Here is a 19097-nt window from a genome sequence, read left to right on the forward strand (position 1 = left end):
GCGGGCCCATGCACACGCTCAATGGATAAGATGTCAAAGCCAGAAAGAATCTTGGATTAAGCAATTCTGCCTCTTCTTCCACCTTCTTGGCCATTAAGACTTGGACAGAGCAATCACCTCTTTCCTTTTGAGCTGATTGTCTCTAGGACTATAATCGTCCCTTTACACTGGTGGAACTCAAACTAACCCTTCATCGGTTGGACCTGATGATATACACTATGAGATGCTGAGCCATCTATCCTGCTTCTCTTGCTACCCTTCTGGTTGTTTTTAACTGGATCTGGCAGAAGAATGTTTTTCCTGATGCCTGGCACCAGGCTATTGTCCTGCCTTTCTCCAAGCCTGGAAAGGATCACAAGATTCCTTCAAACTACCATCCAATTGCTTTGACGAGCTGTCTCTGTAAGACCTTAGAGAGGATGGTTAATGCTCGTCTTGTTTGGTTCCTCGAATCGAACAACCTCCTCTTGCCCACCCAATGTGGGTTCTGACGACAGTGCTCTGTCATAGACCATCTGATTCGACTTGAAACATCAATCAGAGAAGCCTTTCTCAAACAACAACATCTTATGTCAATATTCTTTGACATTGAGAAGGCTTATGATACAACATGGAGGTATGGCATTTTGCGAGACCTACACATATGTGGGTTACGTGGCTATTTCCCCATTTTTTATTAAAAATGTTTTAATAGACAGGAGATTCTGAGTTCGTGTGGATTCAACACTTTCCCGTTCTTTTCTACAGGAACTTGTAGTCCTTCAGGGATGTGTTTTGAGGATCACACTTTTCAGTATAAAGATAAATGCCAGCACTGAACAACTTCCTCTCACTGTTGCAAACAGGATCTATGTTGACGACTTTCACATCTCGTGTCAGTCGTCGACCATGAGGTATATTGAGTGGCAGCTATAGAATACCTTCAATTGTTTACTGAAGTGGACCACAGCAAATGACTTTAATTTCTCTCTCTCTATAACCGTTTGCATGCACTTTTGCTGCCAATGGGGTATTCACCCCAATCCTGAACTCCATATCAGTGAACTTGTGCTGCCTGTGGTATCTGAGATTAAGTTCTTGGGACTTATCTTTGACTATAAGCTAACCTTTATACCACACATCAAGCAGCTACGGATCAAATGTACAAAAGTACTGAACATCCTCCATGTCCTCTCTACCACCACATGGGGAGCAGATCAATGTTCTATGCTGAGGATGTATTATGCTCTTATTCAATCAAAACTCGACCATGGATTACTGGTCTATGGCTCTTCCAGACCATCAGCCTTAAAGATGCTAGACTCTATTCATCATCAAGGACTTTGGCTCTGTACTGGGGCTTTCTGCACTTCCTCAGTTCAGAGCTTATACATAGAATCTCATGAACCTTCTTTGCACATCTGCCGTTTGCAACTGTCTTTACTATATGCTTTGAAACTTCGTTTCCTGCCAAAGCATCCCATCTGGGGTTGTGTTTTTTTTTCTCGATGGGCCATGCTTTTTCAGACCAGACAGTCTGTCATTGCTCCTTTTGGCCTTCATATCCAGGTGCATTTAGATGAATTGGGTCTGTCCTTGGATAACATTGCTGTATCCACTGGTCAGCCCATCCCACCATGGCTTCTTACAGTCCCCAAATGTGATCTTTCTTTAAGTCATCTGAGAAGAGTAGATACACCAAACTGGAAGTACTGTCTTTTATTTGCTTAACATCTTTTGAACCATCTTTTCATTCCTATTTATATGGATGGTTCAAAATCAGGTGACTCTGCGTGTTCTGCCATGGTTTGTTGTGGTTCAGTAGTTGCATGCAGAATTCTCTCTACAGCTTCTGTGTTCACTGCTGAACTATATGCCATTTCTCTTGCCCTGGATCATATAGAAGCTAAGCAGTACTCAAACTGCACGATTTATACTGACTCGCTTAGTTCTCTACTGGCCCTGGAATCGCTTCACATTGCTTCACACCCTGTTCTCACCAATATTCAAAACCAACTAGCCCATTTCTCTTTAACATCTACTTCTATCCAGTTTTTCTGGATACCGGGCTGCGTTGGTATTCACAGGAATGAGCTTGCCTAAACTGCTCTGGCACTATCACTGCTGTACTTGACCCATACATGGACTATGGTCCTGTATTCAAGGCTCGGTTCCGTACCAACTGGCAGTCGACTTGGAATGAGTAACGCAAAAACAAGCTTTTCCAAATAAAACCCTATATTGGACTTTGGCCTTCATGACTGGAAAGAGGAAGTTGTTCTAACTGGACTACACATTGGTCACAGTTTTGTAACTCATCATTTTCTTCTATCTGGAACTGATGCACCAGTGTGTAGTTTGTGTAACACTTAGATCACAATAAGCCACATTATACTTTCTTGTCATTGTTATGATTCACAATGACTGCACCATTTTAAGCATGTTCTGTCCCAAGGTTTGTCCATAACATTAGACAGTGTTATTGGTGATGGTTACACTGTCCACCTTGGTAATGTTTTTAGTTTTTTAAAGGCCATTAATCTTTTTAATGCCATTTAAGTTTTTTAATTTATACTTTACATCTTTTCAATGTGGCTCCCTTTTAAAAATCACAGTTCCTCTAGTTCGATTTGAAATTAGAAACTGACCATAACATTAAGTAACTCGAAACCAGGACTAAAAAGGCCAGTGTCAGGTGGCTGACAGTGGTTTTTGAACTTACCTGTTAGTCTTTCTGGCGAGTTATGGTTATTACAGTCATGCTACAGAAAGTAATATACGACTTGAATTACTGTAGTTTTTCTCTTGACGTTGTAAACTAGATGGAAACATTGGTTTTATGCTATTTATATATATTTCTTCAACTTTGTTTTCTTTTACCTTAATTTCCTTTTATGGATTGTACTGAATTTACTTTTACCTTTTTACTGGAAGTTTGGCGCAGACAGCCAAGCTGCTTTGTGCCATAAAACACTAAATCAACCAACCAACCAACTTAATTATTTAATTCTAACTGCAGATCTACAGTAATGTTAATTAAAGCTAAATTAAGTTTCAAAGTTACAAAGGAAAGGCAATCAGCTGGCAGCACCTGATATCTGAGTAGCTACTCTTAACTGGAACTGATTGTTGCATGGATATATTTTCTTTAAAAGATTATAGATTATACTCGAGCAGTTTCTATTTTCTGTTTTTGTATTTCCTGTATGTTCACATAGTAATGCACATTTTCTTACTACTCTTCTTTACTAGTTCTACCAGAACAGGCTACATTCGCATCCTTTCCTTCAAAGTTGGCATAGTGCTACTCTGTCAAGGGACCCTTGAGGATAAGTTTAGATGTAAGTAACGTGTGACTTGTTTGAAGACTTGATGTATTTGAGTTCACTACATTAATGGCTCTTGGCCTTCAATATATAATTTAGTTTAATAACAACTGCTTATCCAGCTGTTTGAATCTTATTCAATTGTAAAGGTGGGATAAATCTATATATGATTCAAGAATAAAAACGTGAGTTATGTATACACACACACACACACACACACACACACATATATATATATATATATATAGAGAGAGAGAGTGAGCTTGTAACATCACAAACGTTGGCAATGTGAATGTATTGAAGATTCTTACACTGTGTTACACAACATTGAACCACTTGTGAAATACATATAAGCATGTTTGAAGTGGCAAGGTGCAATGCAGCTTAGAACATTGATAATAAACTCATTAATTATCATTTAATGTTTTTTTTTTAATTTTTAGTTTGTTCTGTTTAACTTTTTGTTGTTTTTTATGTGCTGTTTCAACTATTTTCTTACCAAACACCTTCAGCAAACAGTAGGCTAAACTTTTAACACAATTAATATTGTTAAGAACTTTGTTCCAAGAAAGTTTCAGTAAAAACAGCACTAGGAACTTTTTTATAGTTTCTTCTTTTTCACTGTTTTTGTCCTTGAAAGATTAAAAATATTTGTCATTCAAATTTTCTGTGACAAACTCAATTGTTAAGGAAAAAAACACACCTAATTTATGTTTATACACACAATCTCACAGTTGGTGTGAACTAGATATATATATATATGTTTTGCAAGAGAATATAAGTTGAATATTACAACATAATCAGCAGGTTACTTTTTATTAGATGTTTTATCATAAAATCTTGATTTAAAAACCACAATAAATTACATGACCATAACACTGAGGACTTTGTTGAAACCAGGTCTCTCTTAAATATCAAGGAGAGTTTGAATTTTAGGGTTATAAATGATATTTAAGCAAAACATTTATGCTCATTAATAAACAAATTGTCCTTGGAATTTTCAAAGTATCCAATTAAATGATATGTAATGGTATGTTATTCTCATTTTACACTTTCCACAAATGTTTTTATGTATGTGTGTGTGAATATATATATATATATATATATATAAACACACAAATAGATATACATATAATCTAATAATTTTGTGTTTTTAAAGCAACCAGCTTGACTTCTATCCATAACTCAGATGGAGGACTAGAAATTAAAAATAATGCCGTAATTTTAAAAACAAGACTGTGTAGTGTTCTTTTTATTCCTCACATATTGCCTCAGATCAGCTGTGTGCTAGGGAGTGGACATTTCAGTATCTGTATTTTTCTTTTTAAATCTTTGCTGAAAATCACCTATTATTTTTCATATAGATTTGTTCCGATTGATAGCTGACGTAAATGGTTGTGCTGATGAACGGAAACTTGGTCTTCTGCTACATGACTGTGTACAGGTATGTCTTACATAAATTTTGGGTCATTTCTTAATGGCTGATATTAACAGTGTTAAAATTGTCTGTACAAAGTACAGGTACTGAGCTTTGGTCAGGACCTAGTCTTACACTTATGAAGTATCAAGTTGACTAGCTGCAAATTAATGGCATAATTTCATAACTATCTAAACTGAACTGTCAAGAAATGTTGAAATAATTGAACTTGGTATCTGTTTTTCAAAAAAAATAAGTTGTACACTACAGGGAATTAAAAAAACAACAAGTGATACTAAATTCAATACCAGTCAAATTATAGCTGTGGATATTATCAGTTACATTATTACAGCAACATTACTAGATTTTCATATGTATTACTGAAATTATATGGTAATAATTTTTTTTGGATATTTGATTTTTTTTCATAATTCTGAGATAAAAGTTCAATTTATGTTTAATTGGTTGGGTTAGTGTTTCATATTTATGTGTTTTGAGGTAGTTACACAATGTTCTAAAACATGCTGTAATAAAGTTTTCGTTTTTTACAGTCTTATACAATTTCCAAACAAAATTTGCATAATTTAAATCAGTTAAAGCCTCTTACTAAATTGTATCATATCATTGTTTCCAGGAAATTAAAAAAAAAACATTTTAAAACTCAGTTATTCACAACTTACCTCTCAGAGCATTTACGTTAGAAACTAGTATATAAAATGTAAAAACGGCTGGTATGGGTTGAGAAAATTATTTTACATGGAGGAGCGAACAACGTTTTGACCTTCTTTGGTTATAGTCAGGTTCACAAAGAAAGAAAGAGGTAACTGACCAATAGCTGACCAAATGTTTGAAGGTGGTTGTGTAATTGAGTGTAGGAATGTGGAGGGCGTGCTTAGATGTTAGATTGTATTTATTAATATAGGTATAAAGGTAATATTTTTTATCTTAAAAGTTTTATTGTGAATAAGTGGTTGTTAAGAGAAAGAAAGTAGCACAATTAGTAACATAAAGATAACCTACTGGATATCTCATTACTTTCCTACTATTATATATATATATATATATTTTAAATCTTTTATGTATTGTCTGGTAAGTTGATATAAAAATAATGTATGAATGTGTACAATTTATTTAAGATTCCTAGGCTCTTGGGTGAAGTAGCAGCCTTTGGAGGAAGTAATATTGAACCTAGTGTAAGAAGTTGTTTTGAAAAGGTCAGTTTATATTTACTGTGGTAGAGTAAAATAAACTTAAAGTATTGTATCCAAACTAAACTAACTGTAGAAGAAATGAAGTATCACAAGAATATTATTTCCTAGATTATGCTGTTAAATATCTGATGAAATATAAATCAAACTTGTACATTGAAATTATATCTAGTTTCAGGTATATTATGCAGCTATTTTTTTTTTGGGGGGAGAGTGGGGTTGGGTGCTCAGTCAGAAAACAGAGTATTTTTATTATCAGTGGTGAGTTAATATTAATCATTCAAATGAAAATAGAGTGCCTCTTACTTTTCATATTATTAAATATTTGCTGCTATTTTGATTAAAGTACTAGTTTCCATATTGACGATATGTAATTAAATGTTTATACGTGGATTTGTTATTGTTGAAACAGTGTGTGGAAAGCATTTTGTTGGGGGTGGGACATGCCCACCCAGGGCCTGTGGTCACAACACCACTGCATATTTTTCAAAACTGTAAGCTACAAAGTGAATAGCATTTATTTACTTGAAAAAAACCTTCAAATTAAATACTAAATATGCGTGTCTCAATTCAAACCCAGTATGCATAAAACTTAAAAAATCTTCACTTTTCCAAGAGGAAGCTATTCTTTAAAGAATATACCAAAGTATGTTTGCAGTTATGGAACTTTGGATTTTATGTTAATATTTCTCTGTTTATTATATTCTAAAATCATTGTATGGGCTAGAGCTTATATCTTAATTGTAACTGTTTGTAGTCAAATATTATTTTCTTGGCACTTGTGGATAATGTTAAGATAGTAAATAAACACACAACATTAGAATTGATATACACTTAAAAACATTTCTAAAATGTGGACTCTGCTTGTTTTAACCTTTACCATGTCACCTTCAGGAATGAACTGCAAGATGTGTCATATCTAGCTAAGAAGAAATAAATATAACATTTATGTCTTGCAGATTCACTTCTGAAGATGATATGGTAAACATTGAAACATGTAAAGTCCATATCTTAGAAATGTGTTTCATTGTATAGTGATTTTCATATTGTATGTTATTTCTTTATTATTCTTGTAGTATTTTTATTTAACTGTTTCTCAAATAATATCAAATCTTAAATGTTTCTCCTAGGGAGGAAACAAGAAGGAGATTCAGGTGACAAACTTCATTACGTGGCTACAACAGGAACCACAGTCTCTTGTTTGGCTCCCAGTGCTGCACAGACTTGTAGCAGCAGAGAATGCAAAACATCAGGCCAAGTGTAACATCTGTAAACAATATCCCATACTTGGATTAAGGTTAATAACATTTTTTTCGATTTAGGATTTAACATTTTCAAACTTTGTTGGGCTCTCATTATCAGTACATGCTTTAAACTGATCATAATCCTTTTATTCTTTCTCTGATGGATCACATCCTCATTAGTGGTCAAAGTGTCAGAAACAATGATAGTTTCCGTTAACTTATGAAAGCTCAGAATTCCATGTATGTTCAAAATTTAACTGTATCTGCAGGCTTGTTTTGTTTTTTGTTTTTTTGAAATTTCGCACAAAGCTACTCGAGGGCTATCTGTGCTAGCCGTCCCTAATTTAGCAGTGTAGGACTAGAGGGAAGGCAGCTAGTCATCACCACCCACCGCCAACTCTTGGGCTACTCTTTTACCAACGAATAGTGAGATTGACCATCACATTATACACCCCAACGGCTGGAAGGGCGAGCATGTTTAGCGCGACGCGGGCGTGAACCCGTGACCCTCGGATTACGAGTCGCACGCCTTACGCGCTTGGCCATGCCAGGCCTATCTGCAGGCAGCTCAATGTTTTTAGTAAAAATGGAAAATGTTAAAGTATTATTATTTTGTTTTGTAAAGGAAGATTAAATGCACCACTGTCCACATACACACACACACACATTATTTCAAAACGGTTACTACAAATAATGTGAAACAAATTGATAACATTTATTCTTTGGGTTAACTACATGAAAAAATATTTTCTTTGCCAATAAAGCTGAAAAAGTTGTTTTCATTTGAAAATAATTTTGTGGATGTATGTCTATACTAAAAAAACATGATGGTTTAATATACAAGGACAAATGACATCAGGTGATATTGTTCATAAAGATGTCAAAACTGGAAAAATTAATCCATTATCACATTATCAAACTTGAGTTTCAAAATTTAGTTTGTGCAAACTCACTCAGTAGCTGTCTGTGCATAACTATCCTTAATTTTGAACTAAAAGATTTGAGGAAAAGCAGGTAGTTAACAGTTCTTTCTAATAACTCTTGAGGGACTAGTTTTAGGCGGGGGAGCACATTGTTTTAGCAGTGGGTTATGAACCATGAATCTTTAAATTCAGTATCTGGACAATCTTACCATTCGATCGTGCCCAGATCTAGTTATTTACACAGACACAAATTGTTACACAAAAGCAAAGTTTCTTGCAATATCAAACTATATATGTCCCTAAGTAAATAGTGGTATCAAAAAGTATGGTACTATATATTTATCACATCTCGATTATGAAGGTTTGAAACACCTAAGCAAATGCTATAGTGTTATTAAAGAAATAATCAGAATTAACTCTTACATCATATTTAGTTATTCCTTTCATTAGAAAAAAATAGATTAAATATTTTTAAGGATATAAAAAGTGAGACATTTCAGTAAATTTTCACCAGTTTACTTGGTATAATATTTTTCAAGAATAGCATCAGTTATAGTTTGATTTGTTAACAATTCTGATAAATTAATGACTTGTATAATCATTTCTATTAATCTTTATAACAGAGTATTTTTACTTCATATAAAGTGAGTTCTTACAAGTTTTCTATTTCTCAGCACCTCTGTTATCCAGTAGACATAAAGAATACTTATATCTACATATATGTATTTACACATATTTGAACATGAGAAACAAATCTTTATAACAATTACTATAATAAGATTGTGCAACTTATTTGTACTTTTAGGTTTCCTACCAATATCATTTAAGATACTGTTAGATTTGTGTTTGATTGGAACCTTCTTTTGTAGATAATACATCCTTGAAGTAGATAAATATAAATGATTGTGACACCATCAAATTCAAACTTTTTAATAAACCAGATACTCTCAATTTAATACTATAAATATTTCATTTTTTAGAAATGTTGCAGTTTATTTTCATCATAGTTTAATATAACCAAAACTCAAATATGCATCATTGAATTTTTTTTTGTATCTTTAACACTGTATTCTCCCAGTTCTCTGTATGATATTTCAACCTTATTAAATCTGGCATGATACATCCAAAACTATATTTTGTTTCCTTTTGTTCTTAATTGTATCAATATTTGTTCTTACAATTGAGTTAGTTAGAAAAAACAAAAAATACAGTTTTATGTTTGTTGGTATGATTAATAGTGGTTTCTCAGCATCTTTTGAATAACACATAAGTTCTTACTACTTGTTGGTATATAATCATACAGCTTTGAGAATATTTTTAACCAGTAAGTAACACATCATATTAGTTTAGCCTTAATTTGAATCTTTACTTTTATAGATTAGTGAATGAAAAATGAAGGATAAACATACACTCAACATCCCTTACCAAGATAAATTTTATTATAAGAACATATTTTTGAAGGAAGAACTAATATTTAACATTGTGTAATTCTTTATATTCATGTGTGATCACTTGGTGGGTTGGATGGGTGACATAAACTCTGAGAGTATTTTATTTTGATTCTATTCATGATAAAGTACTCTTATTTAACATGAAAGCTAATTTTACCATTACAAAACATGAGGTATTATTTTTACTATGTTTGCAATTTCATTCCTATGAACTTTCAATGAATACTTGTAATTCCACATACAATAAACCAGTTAAGTTGTTCTTGCAAGTATTTTTTGTAATAAAACTAGAAAAACTGTGTAATAAATATTACACTTTCATGAAATAATAATTGACCTTAAAATCAAGAATTGATCAGAATTAGTAACTTTTTGGTCATTGCAAACCTGACAAACAAAAACATTAAACTGGTGTTTTAACAATAAATTGGTATTAGAGCTTAATAACATAAATTTGTGTTTTCAGTGGTTTCTTTATCACAATAAACTTTCATTTCAAAGTTAGTCCCTTCCCTTACATGTAACAAACTTTTGGGGAGAGTCCACTGATGTTTGGTAATTTACCTAATAAGACCTGTTTTCATTACTAAATTAGTCAATATATACTAATAGTATGTTCAAAAGCCATATTCACTCTAGTCTTGGCTACATGTGCAAGACTGGAATGTTTGATGTTTACATGAAATGAGAGTTGTGAATGCTGTCACAAGATGGCCTCTGTTCAAGCTCTTCTCATTGTAACCACTTGTATTGTCATAGATCATTCATTGACTTAGATCAGACCTCAGTTACTGAAAATTGTAACAAATAGTTGAATATTTATTGTTGTTTCTACCAAGTATTAGAAACTCCTAAATGTCACGAACATGATTAAATCCTAAACATTTGCAAAGTCTTATTTGAGAATTTGGTCTAACAGATTGTCTCATGTGCAAAGATGCCATAAGAACATAGCAATTTCTGTTGAAGTGACTCACAATTTTAGGGTTAAAAAGGTACAGTAACATCTGTTCACAAGATATGTATCCAGTTAGCTTATTTACTGTTGTGTATCAATATATATGTTCAAAATTCCAGTGTGAGTTCCTGGATTTGTTCTGCATTATTTTAATCAAAAATGTTGATGTTTAGTGCATTGATAAGTATGTGAGTATAGATAATCGTGATATAGACATATTCCAGTAGTACATGTATAAATATAAATGTCTTTTTACTGTTAATTTTCTACGTTTTTATGAATCTTTTATTCTTTGTTTGTTAATTTTTTTGTAAATTGGAGCATCGTAACCAATTTTGTAGCTTAAGCATTTATAGAGTGATTAAACTGTATTAGTGGATTACTGTATGGATTAAAGCTTAATTTAAAAAAGTAAATCATCAAAGTTTGCCAAACCTCAAGAAATGTTCTTTTAAATACAGTCAAATACATTGTTAAAAGAGAGGATACAGAAATTATGGTTCAGTGCTCTGTATTATGCATTTGTTTGTTGTTGAATTTCATACAAAGCTACTTGAGAACAATATGTACTAGCTATTACTCATTTTGAAGTGATACACCAGAAAGACAAGAAAGCAGCACATCAACAATACTCACAGCCAACTCTCGAACTTCTCTAATCAAACAGAAGGATTTGGTTGTCACTATTATATTTCACCCATGGTCACAAAGTATGACAAATGATTATAATTTTCAAATACAGTACATTAACTCCTTACTTTCTCTCACATAAATAGCTATTCTCATTCAGTGATGCTCTCTGTATGCAAAAAGGGTTTTCACATGCCACAAGCCTTGAGCTCCCACACATTTTACAGTCAACTGATTCAAATATCTCTAACATGCAAATCGTCATGTGACAGCTCTCCACCAATAAGAATGTAACACACTCTCGTGTTGTATGTAACTTCCTCTATTCAATTTTACTGAAATATCCCTTCTAGTTTATCAATACTCGTGTCATGACATTAAATTTTGTAATCTATGAATTTCATGATTTTTTTAGTAATTTTTCTAAAGTGGATTTTGTTATTTTTTTCTCTTTAACAGCTAACAACTTTTTATTTCATCAAAAATTCATGTTTCCTTTTCAATTTGCCTTGGCCTACCATCAGGCTTAATGTCAACTGTGAGAATTAATGTTGCCCATGTGGGGGCAAACCTTGATCATTCTGTTCATTTCTTCCATGCCCAATTTTCCTGCCTTTTTCTTATCCTATTGGTTCTTCTGTGGTGCTTGTCTACTATCCATTTCTTTTCTGATGCAGTACATAGACATCCTGAATTTTTCTCAAAGGATTTTCTCTTCCTGATTACTTTCATATTGATACATTTGTCTTCTTTGGCTCTAGTCTTACACATGTGATTTCTTTGTTTTTGGCTTGGGGAAAGATATAGATTTGTCCCAGGTTTATTTACCATCACTTTATCTCTGAGACTTCAGTGGTATATTTATGGTAATATTCTTGATACTTTGAAATCCCTTGTGGAGTCAGTGCAACAATACAATACTCTTTCTTTTTTTGTGGATTATTTGTTACATTCTTAGACTAAACATGCTCATATTACTGTTTATAAGCCAAGTCCTTCTCAGCCTCTACCTGTTTTTCCCTCTAGGGGTTCCTCATCCAGTCATTTTATTCAGTATAAATGGATATATCTCTAACAGTACCAGTGACTACCCAGTTGTTTCCAGTCCTGTGGGAGCTTATTTGTCAGATTTTGTCAATCTTTTGCCACTGATCTGTGAGCTTTGCTTCCCTTCTCCCTTATCTAAAATACCCATTTTCTTTCTATTTCCTCAAGATCCTACCACCAGTCAGCGTTTATCTGAAGGGGTACAGGATCTTCTATCCTAGCAAGCCATTGAACCTGTCAATCATCCTTTTCCAAATATTTATTCCAGGCTGTTTTTAATATAAAAAATAAAAGAGACTAGGACTCTGTAATCGATTTGTTCATTCAATTTTTGGTTTTACCCCAATTTACTATGAAATCTTTGTTGAATCTTAGATGGGTTTCCCTCTGGGTTTACTGTAGTAGATGCTATGAATATTTACCTGCATATCCTGATATCTTCTCAGTCGAGACTTTATCTTCATTTCATTCATCGTAGGGTAGCTTATCAATTTTTCACTCTGCCATTCGTGCTTGCTTCAGCCCCATATGTCTCTTGGTAGCCCTGCATGGCCAGGAGATTAGGATGCTTGACTCATAATCTGAGGACTGCATGTTCAAATCTCTGTCACACCAAACATGCTCACCCTTTCAACCATGGGGGCATTATAATTTGATGGTTAATCTCACTATTCATTGGTAAAAGAGTAGCCCAAGAGGTGGCAGTGGGTGGTGATGCCTAGCTGCCTTCCCTCTAGTCTTACACTGCTAAATTAGGGATGGCTAGAGCAGATAGCCCTTGTGTAGCTTTGCACAAAATTCAAAACAAATCAAACCTCATATAAATACTAAAGTTCAAAGTTAATTCAATGAAATTAAACAAAATTTAAAACAAATAAACATTATGCCTTTTGTTAGATGGTCAAGGAATTTCCCCAACATTTAAATGTTCAAAAATTATGCTTTCATCATTACATGTATGACTGGAGTTCATCACATTTATTAGTTGTTTCTGAAGGTAGTTTGTGTGAGCTGCTTAATCAAATTGGAGAAGTCATTCTTATGCCTACTCAATATCTTATATATTTGGGTGTTATTTCAACACTCATCTAAGTTGAGCCTAACATTCTTCTCTTTGACTATGTTTAATGGAGCTTTCAGTTTTCTATGTCTTTACAGGTTGTGAGGTTATATCAATTTTTGGGATTTAGTTTTTCCATGTAATTCTTTAACTCCTTGAGTTTAGCACAAATGCAGTCTCATCAGTGCACTCTGCATGACTAGTGGAATCTTGCACAGGATCCATTATAGGCTCCTATTTCCCTTTCTCCTTTCCATGTAGACGATCAGCATTGGTGGATGTTCCATTTCCCCTCCCTTATCTGGATTTACATAGCTTCATGGATGCTTTGCTTCGGAACTGGGAGGCATGGATAGATCAGCAGGAATCTTAGGTTCAGTAGTTTCTGGCCAAAAGATCTTACCATGTAAACATTCTTGAGCTTCTGGCTGAACATTGTCTCTTGGATTATTTTCTTCACATTGTCAGGAATTGTCTAGTAGGGATCCATTTCAAGATTTCTAAAGTGGTAGCTTATCTCAATCACCAAGGTGACAATAATTTCCTACTTGAGGTAGGAAAATGAGAAAGTGTTCTCATTCTCTTTCTGATCAGATCTCAGATCTTCGTTTCTGGGGCCAACAGACTTGGTATTTTTGTATTACTGTGTGTCATTCAATCTTATTGCAGATTTGCTTTCTTGTTCAGATGAAGTTTATCTAACAGAGTGATCCCTCTTGTTTTCTAGTATCTATGCCTTCAGTGAAATACCTCTAAACTGAATGTATTGTCATATCTCTCAACACCAAATTACCATTTTTCAGTCTTTGGCAAGACTGTAACGTAGTAAGTTATCTTTTATATCTACATCTCTTATTTTTCGAGAACTTACCCTTTTCATTTCTTACACTGTTTGAATTCTGCTGTATGGTGCATGGTACCTGACCATTTGTGCTTAAAATAGTTAAATATACACTGTAAAACCATAAATGAATTAACAATTATTATTTCCATGGCCATTAAATGCACACTACTGAGAAGGGGAGTTTCATAAGATTACTTATAGGTTTGTCCTCACATTATATATATTTCATTAATATGTTTGTACTTACCCATGGGCTTAGTGGGTAAAACAGAAGAGGACAGCTGACCATCTCTGTCATGTTGTAGATTAAACAAATCAGGTACAGTCTGTTTTTCAAAATAACATTTTTGTGGTCATCCAATCCATTCTATCAGACATTGTTATTGCTCCAGACTTTCCACCACAATTTCTCTCCTATTTTGTTCCAGTGGAGTATGGGAGTCCTTACCACTTTCCAGTTCCAAGCCACTTGAGTAACAGACAATGGAAACATCCTCCTGAATGGGATAATGATAAAATATATATGTAATGATAAAAAACATTCAGTTTAGAGTAGGATAATAGTGTTCTGCTAGTGTATATGGTAAGATATCCTCCACAAGGTATAATTGGAATAAGCTGTCAAAATTGCAGTTTATCCTATAAGCTTGGATCTCTTATCTTACCCTAACATAGATGTCGGTTCCCAGTGGCTGGGTTTTTGATTTAGAGCTGAAACAATCAGCATAAATCTTAACACATATATTACAGGTGTCTCTAAGTCTTCACTTAGTTATGCTTTTATTCCTCCATCCTTCATGTTGGTTATGATGGAAGTACTTGCAGATTAATATGCTTCTTCTTCTTACGCTATACCTCAGTGATTTTATTATACTGATGATGTCATTGTGCTAGGGGTAGTTCCTATCAGTTTTTTCTTGAGTTAGATGGGTTATATTGCAAAGACATCTTTATGATACTATAAGGCAGCTTCCTGGACCAGTCAGTCAATTTTTTACATTGCTATTATGTGTCTCATTCATAGATCAGGGTCAACAAGATTCTCTCCAGTCTGATGAACTTGGCCTGGCATGGCCAAGCGTGTTAAGGCATTCGACTTGTAATCTGAGAGTCACGGGTTCAAAATCCCCATTAAACCAAACATACTTGCCCTTTCAGCCATGGGGGCGTTATAAAGTGATGGTCAATCCCACTATTTGTTGGTAAAAGAGTAGCCCAAGAGTTGGCAGTGGGTGGTGATGACTAACTGCCTTCCCTCTAGTCTTACACTGCTAAATTAGGGACGGCTAGCACAGGTAGCCCTCGAGTAGCTTTGTGCAAAATTCAAAAACAAACAAACAAACTGATGAACTTGAGTTAAAGATGATATGATCCTCTCTCCTGCCTCCTTCCAGTTGGCTGCATTTTAGAACTTCTGTTTATTCCTGCCAACCCTTTGATTTCATAAATCATAGACAGTCTGCTTTTCAAATTAGGAAGTTGTTGATACCATGGATTTCACCTCTAAGAATGAATTAAGCTTCTGCACATATTTGTTTTTACGTATTTCAGGTTCATTTCCTTCTTACAGGGTAAAGAGCATACCTGTTCCAGAACTACCACAGTGCCCCACATATGTGCTTTGGTGTTTGTCTCTGAATACACCAGATATTTCTAGGTAGTTGCTTTCTAAATGGCTTCACCATTAAGATCCTTTGCCAGCCTCTCCTTCTTTTCAATGTGGGATTGTATCTATGTAGGAAATACATTTTTAGTGTAACAAAATCTTAAAATTTTGTTCAAAACACAGTGAATATCTGTAGATTGAGCCAATTACTGAAAAGCATGTCACAGTGAAAACAGTCAGTGTCTAAATATCAGAAAGTATGACATCAATAAATGGTACTTGTTGTTACATTTATACAAAAAAGAAATATGACATTTTTTAAACAATTAAGTGACAGAAATTCATATTGTGTTATAAACAAAACGTAGTTTATTTTGTGCGTGATTGGATTATCAGGCTGATATGTATATATATCAAATATTTTTACCCAGGTATGCAGTATGAGTACCCTAAAAATTACTATGTGATGAAAAGAAATTTAAAATACATGTTGTTATTAGCTACTGTACTATTTAGTGCAGGAATCACATTAGCTCTTTAGTGAAAAAGTTAATAATTTGTAAATGTGGAAGAGCTTTTTTATTCATACAATATAGCAAAATACCAGTTGTTAGTGTATATGTAATGTGTTTTAAACAAGAATGGTAATATAATGTACTAAAAATCACAACTTGCATTTTTTTTTTTAAAATGAAAACTGATTTCAAAGTTGTCTCTTTTCTTTCCAAAGATGAGATTTCTTTATTACGATTGGAATATCATTTATTTCAGTTACTTCCTTATTATTATAAAATTTATAAAAATGTCATGTTAGCTCATCCTTCACAGATCACCCTGGTTTAAAACTTACATTTATAAAATTAATTCTTTTATTTAAATCATTGGTGTTTTGTGAACTTGATCTTTCAGATATCGGTGCTTGAAGTGCTTTAACTTTGACCTATGTCAAAGCTGTTTTTTCTCGGGAAGAAAAGCCAGAGGTCACAAACTGTCTCACCCTATGCAGGAATACTGTATGACAGTAAGTTTTAAAAAATGTACTGTTAATATAATGGAATGTTTTTAGTATTATCATCTTGAGTTCTTTAGAAATCCTGCTTTCTTGCATATTGATGACACTGTTTAATACATGGAGAATTTGCATAAATCACTTGTACAAAAATACAGTCTAACAGAAATAGTCTTTTTGTCTGTTTAACAGACTTACAATATTCAACTTAATACAGTCTTTCGTGTACCCTTTCCAAGTCTTCCTAAACACAGTAGTCTTTCATGTCCCACTCACAAACTTTGATAAATCAGTAGAAACTTTTATGTATCAACATCATGTTAAGCTCAACACAACCTTAATACCAGTATATTCTACTGACAGAAGGTTTTGAAGCTGAAAATATGTTTCTGGTTGGGGAGCATCTATTCATTGTATGTAAAAGAAGAAAAAATATTTCATGGAGACAACATATCTTAGGCTATGAATTGTAGTATATACTTTACCAAAATGGGTTTCTTCTTTCATATTTTCACCATCATTATCCCTTCTGTAATATGTTTCTCACAGAACAATACAGAAATTCTTACTTTTGAGAGTTTTGGATTTCTTTTTGATTGCTTTCAAGCATTAATTGTCATTGCTAACCTCCTCAGTAGTGAAACAATGTGATATGCAACATGCTTTTGAGTAAACTGAATAATTGCAGCCTGCTTATGCTTAGACATTTCTCAAAGTCAACTTTAGTAGTCTTGTAAGTTTCTTGTTTTAAGTAGATGCTCTGAGTTGATTATTAGCATTTTTTTGAGAAATTTCTTATCTGTATCATACTAATGATACATGATGCATCTAGATTGGTTCACCAGATCCAAGTTGTTAATCCTTCATGGTATCAACAAGCTGAACAGCTCTAGTCAGTGTTTCTGAAGGCACTTCTAGTTAGGATAACTGACTAAAGATTCTATTTTTCTTCTCTATATACATGAACTTTACTTGTGATATATGCTTCAACCAATAGTGGCTCAGTGATAAATCTGTTAGCTTGCAATGCTAGAAACCAAGTTTCAGTATCCATGGTGGGGAAAGCACAGATAGTCCAGTGTATAGTTTTGTTCTTAAAAACAACAAACCAAACATATATGCTTCAAAAGGCTTGTTTATTTATGTCAATGATTCCCAGCCTATCTAGAGACAGATTTATACTGCTCTGCAAGATGACTGAAGAAAACATGTTTAAAACTATATCTAATGAAGCATTTTGTACTTTAAAAAGTTAGTGCTGTATGAAGCAGCTTATAAAATTTTGGAAACAGGCTTAGCTGATTGTCAGTTGAAAATCGTTTAGAAACCAACATTTTATTCATAGTCTCATATTCAAGCCTGTTATGAGACCACTCATCATGTACTGCTGTTATTTTTCTTTATAATCAGTTTATTTTGTTTTACTTAGAACAACAAACAAAAGTGGTCTGTGTGGTTTACCCTGAGTTGGTTCTGGTAATGTAGAATACCAAACTTCATGGTACATATTACCAAAATAGCACTTTACTAGAGGTTAAAATTTATGGGTTGTTCCTGTAATTATTCCTACAACAATTCTAGCATTACTGACAACTTTGTCAGTGGAATATTTAGACAGAAGAATGAGGGGGCCCAGCCCCAGTGCCCATGGTTTTAATGGGGGCCCATCGATAATTTTATTATATGTAAAATTATGTAGGATGTAGGTCCCACAAAAATTATTAGCCCCTTGGTCCACTCATCCTTAAATCTGCCACTGAATGTTGTCAACCATAATTTTTGTTCTCAAATGTAATGCCATTTATAGACTAGTAATTCAAACTTTTTCTTATTTCTTGAATAACTATCAGTTTAATATTAATAACATGTAAAATAATAATATACACACACAGTAATTGACCAAAGTCACTTGTATACTTCTCATGACTACATAACTTTTTCTATCATTAATTCTAATAAATTAATTCTCTGAATAGTCTTGTTCTTGTAACATCTCTCAACTTTCTTAGATTTTATTTTGATTTTTTTGCACTACTTATGGTGATAAACATTCAATACCCTTAAATTTTTCACTTCAATCTTGAATATGTTAGTCCAAAGCATCATTAAATTTCTGGTTATATTATACTAATGCTTCTTTGAATTTTCTAGTCAGTTGTAGGTTTTCTTCTTCTGTCACACTCTACTCTCGTCTCTGATTTTGTATACCACTATTTCAATGCTTCCAAAAGCTTTCACTTTTAATGCACCATTTTTGGTCATTTATAGTATTTGTTTATTAGTCCCATTTTTGAAACTAAGAGTTAGCAGAAATATTTCAGTATCGAGAGATGTTCTGAAATATGTTTTTTGAGAAACAAGAACTTATTACTCAGTATATCTAAAGCCCATAACA

The 19097-nt window shown here is 33.5% G+C and overlaps 1 protein-coding gene across 5 annotated transcripts in view; it reads left to right on the top strand.

Moving 5' to 3' along the window:
• LOC143223625 (dystrophin-like) overlaps nucleotides 1–19097 on the top strand; it is a 187325-nt gene that overhangs the window by 147006 nt on the left and 21222 nt on the right. For all 5 annotated transcript variants that reach the window (XM_076451800.1, XM_076451802.1, XM_076451805.1 and 2 more), the window contains 5 exons: nucleotides 3232–3320; nucleotides 4670–4749; nucleotides 5859–5936; nucleotides 7061–7227; nucleotides 16603–16714. In XM_076451800.1, the coding sequence (XP_076307915.1) occupies nucleotides 3232–3320; nucleotides 4670–4749; nucleotides 5859–5936; nucleotides 7061–7227; nucleotides 16603–16714 (526 nt within the window). The remainder of the gene's footprint in view (nucleotides 1–3231; nucleotides 3321–4669; nucleotides 4750–5858; nucleotides 5937–7060; nucleotides 7228–16602; nucleotides 16715–19097) is intronic.

This window comes from Tachypleus tridentatus, chromosome 8 (assembly GCF_004210375.1).
Source record: "Tachypleus tridentatus isolate NWPU-2018 chromosome 8, ASM421037v1, whole genome shotgun sequence".
Lineage (NCBI taxonomy): Eukaryota > Metazoa > Arthropoda > Merostomata > Xiphosura > Limulidae > Tachypleus > Tachypleus tridentatus.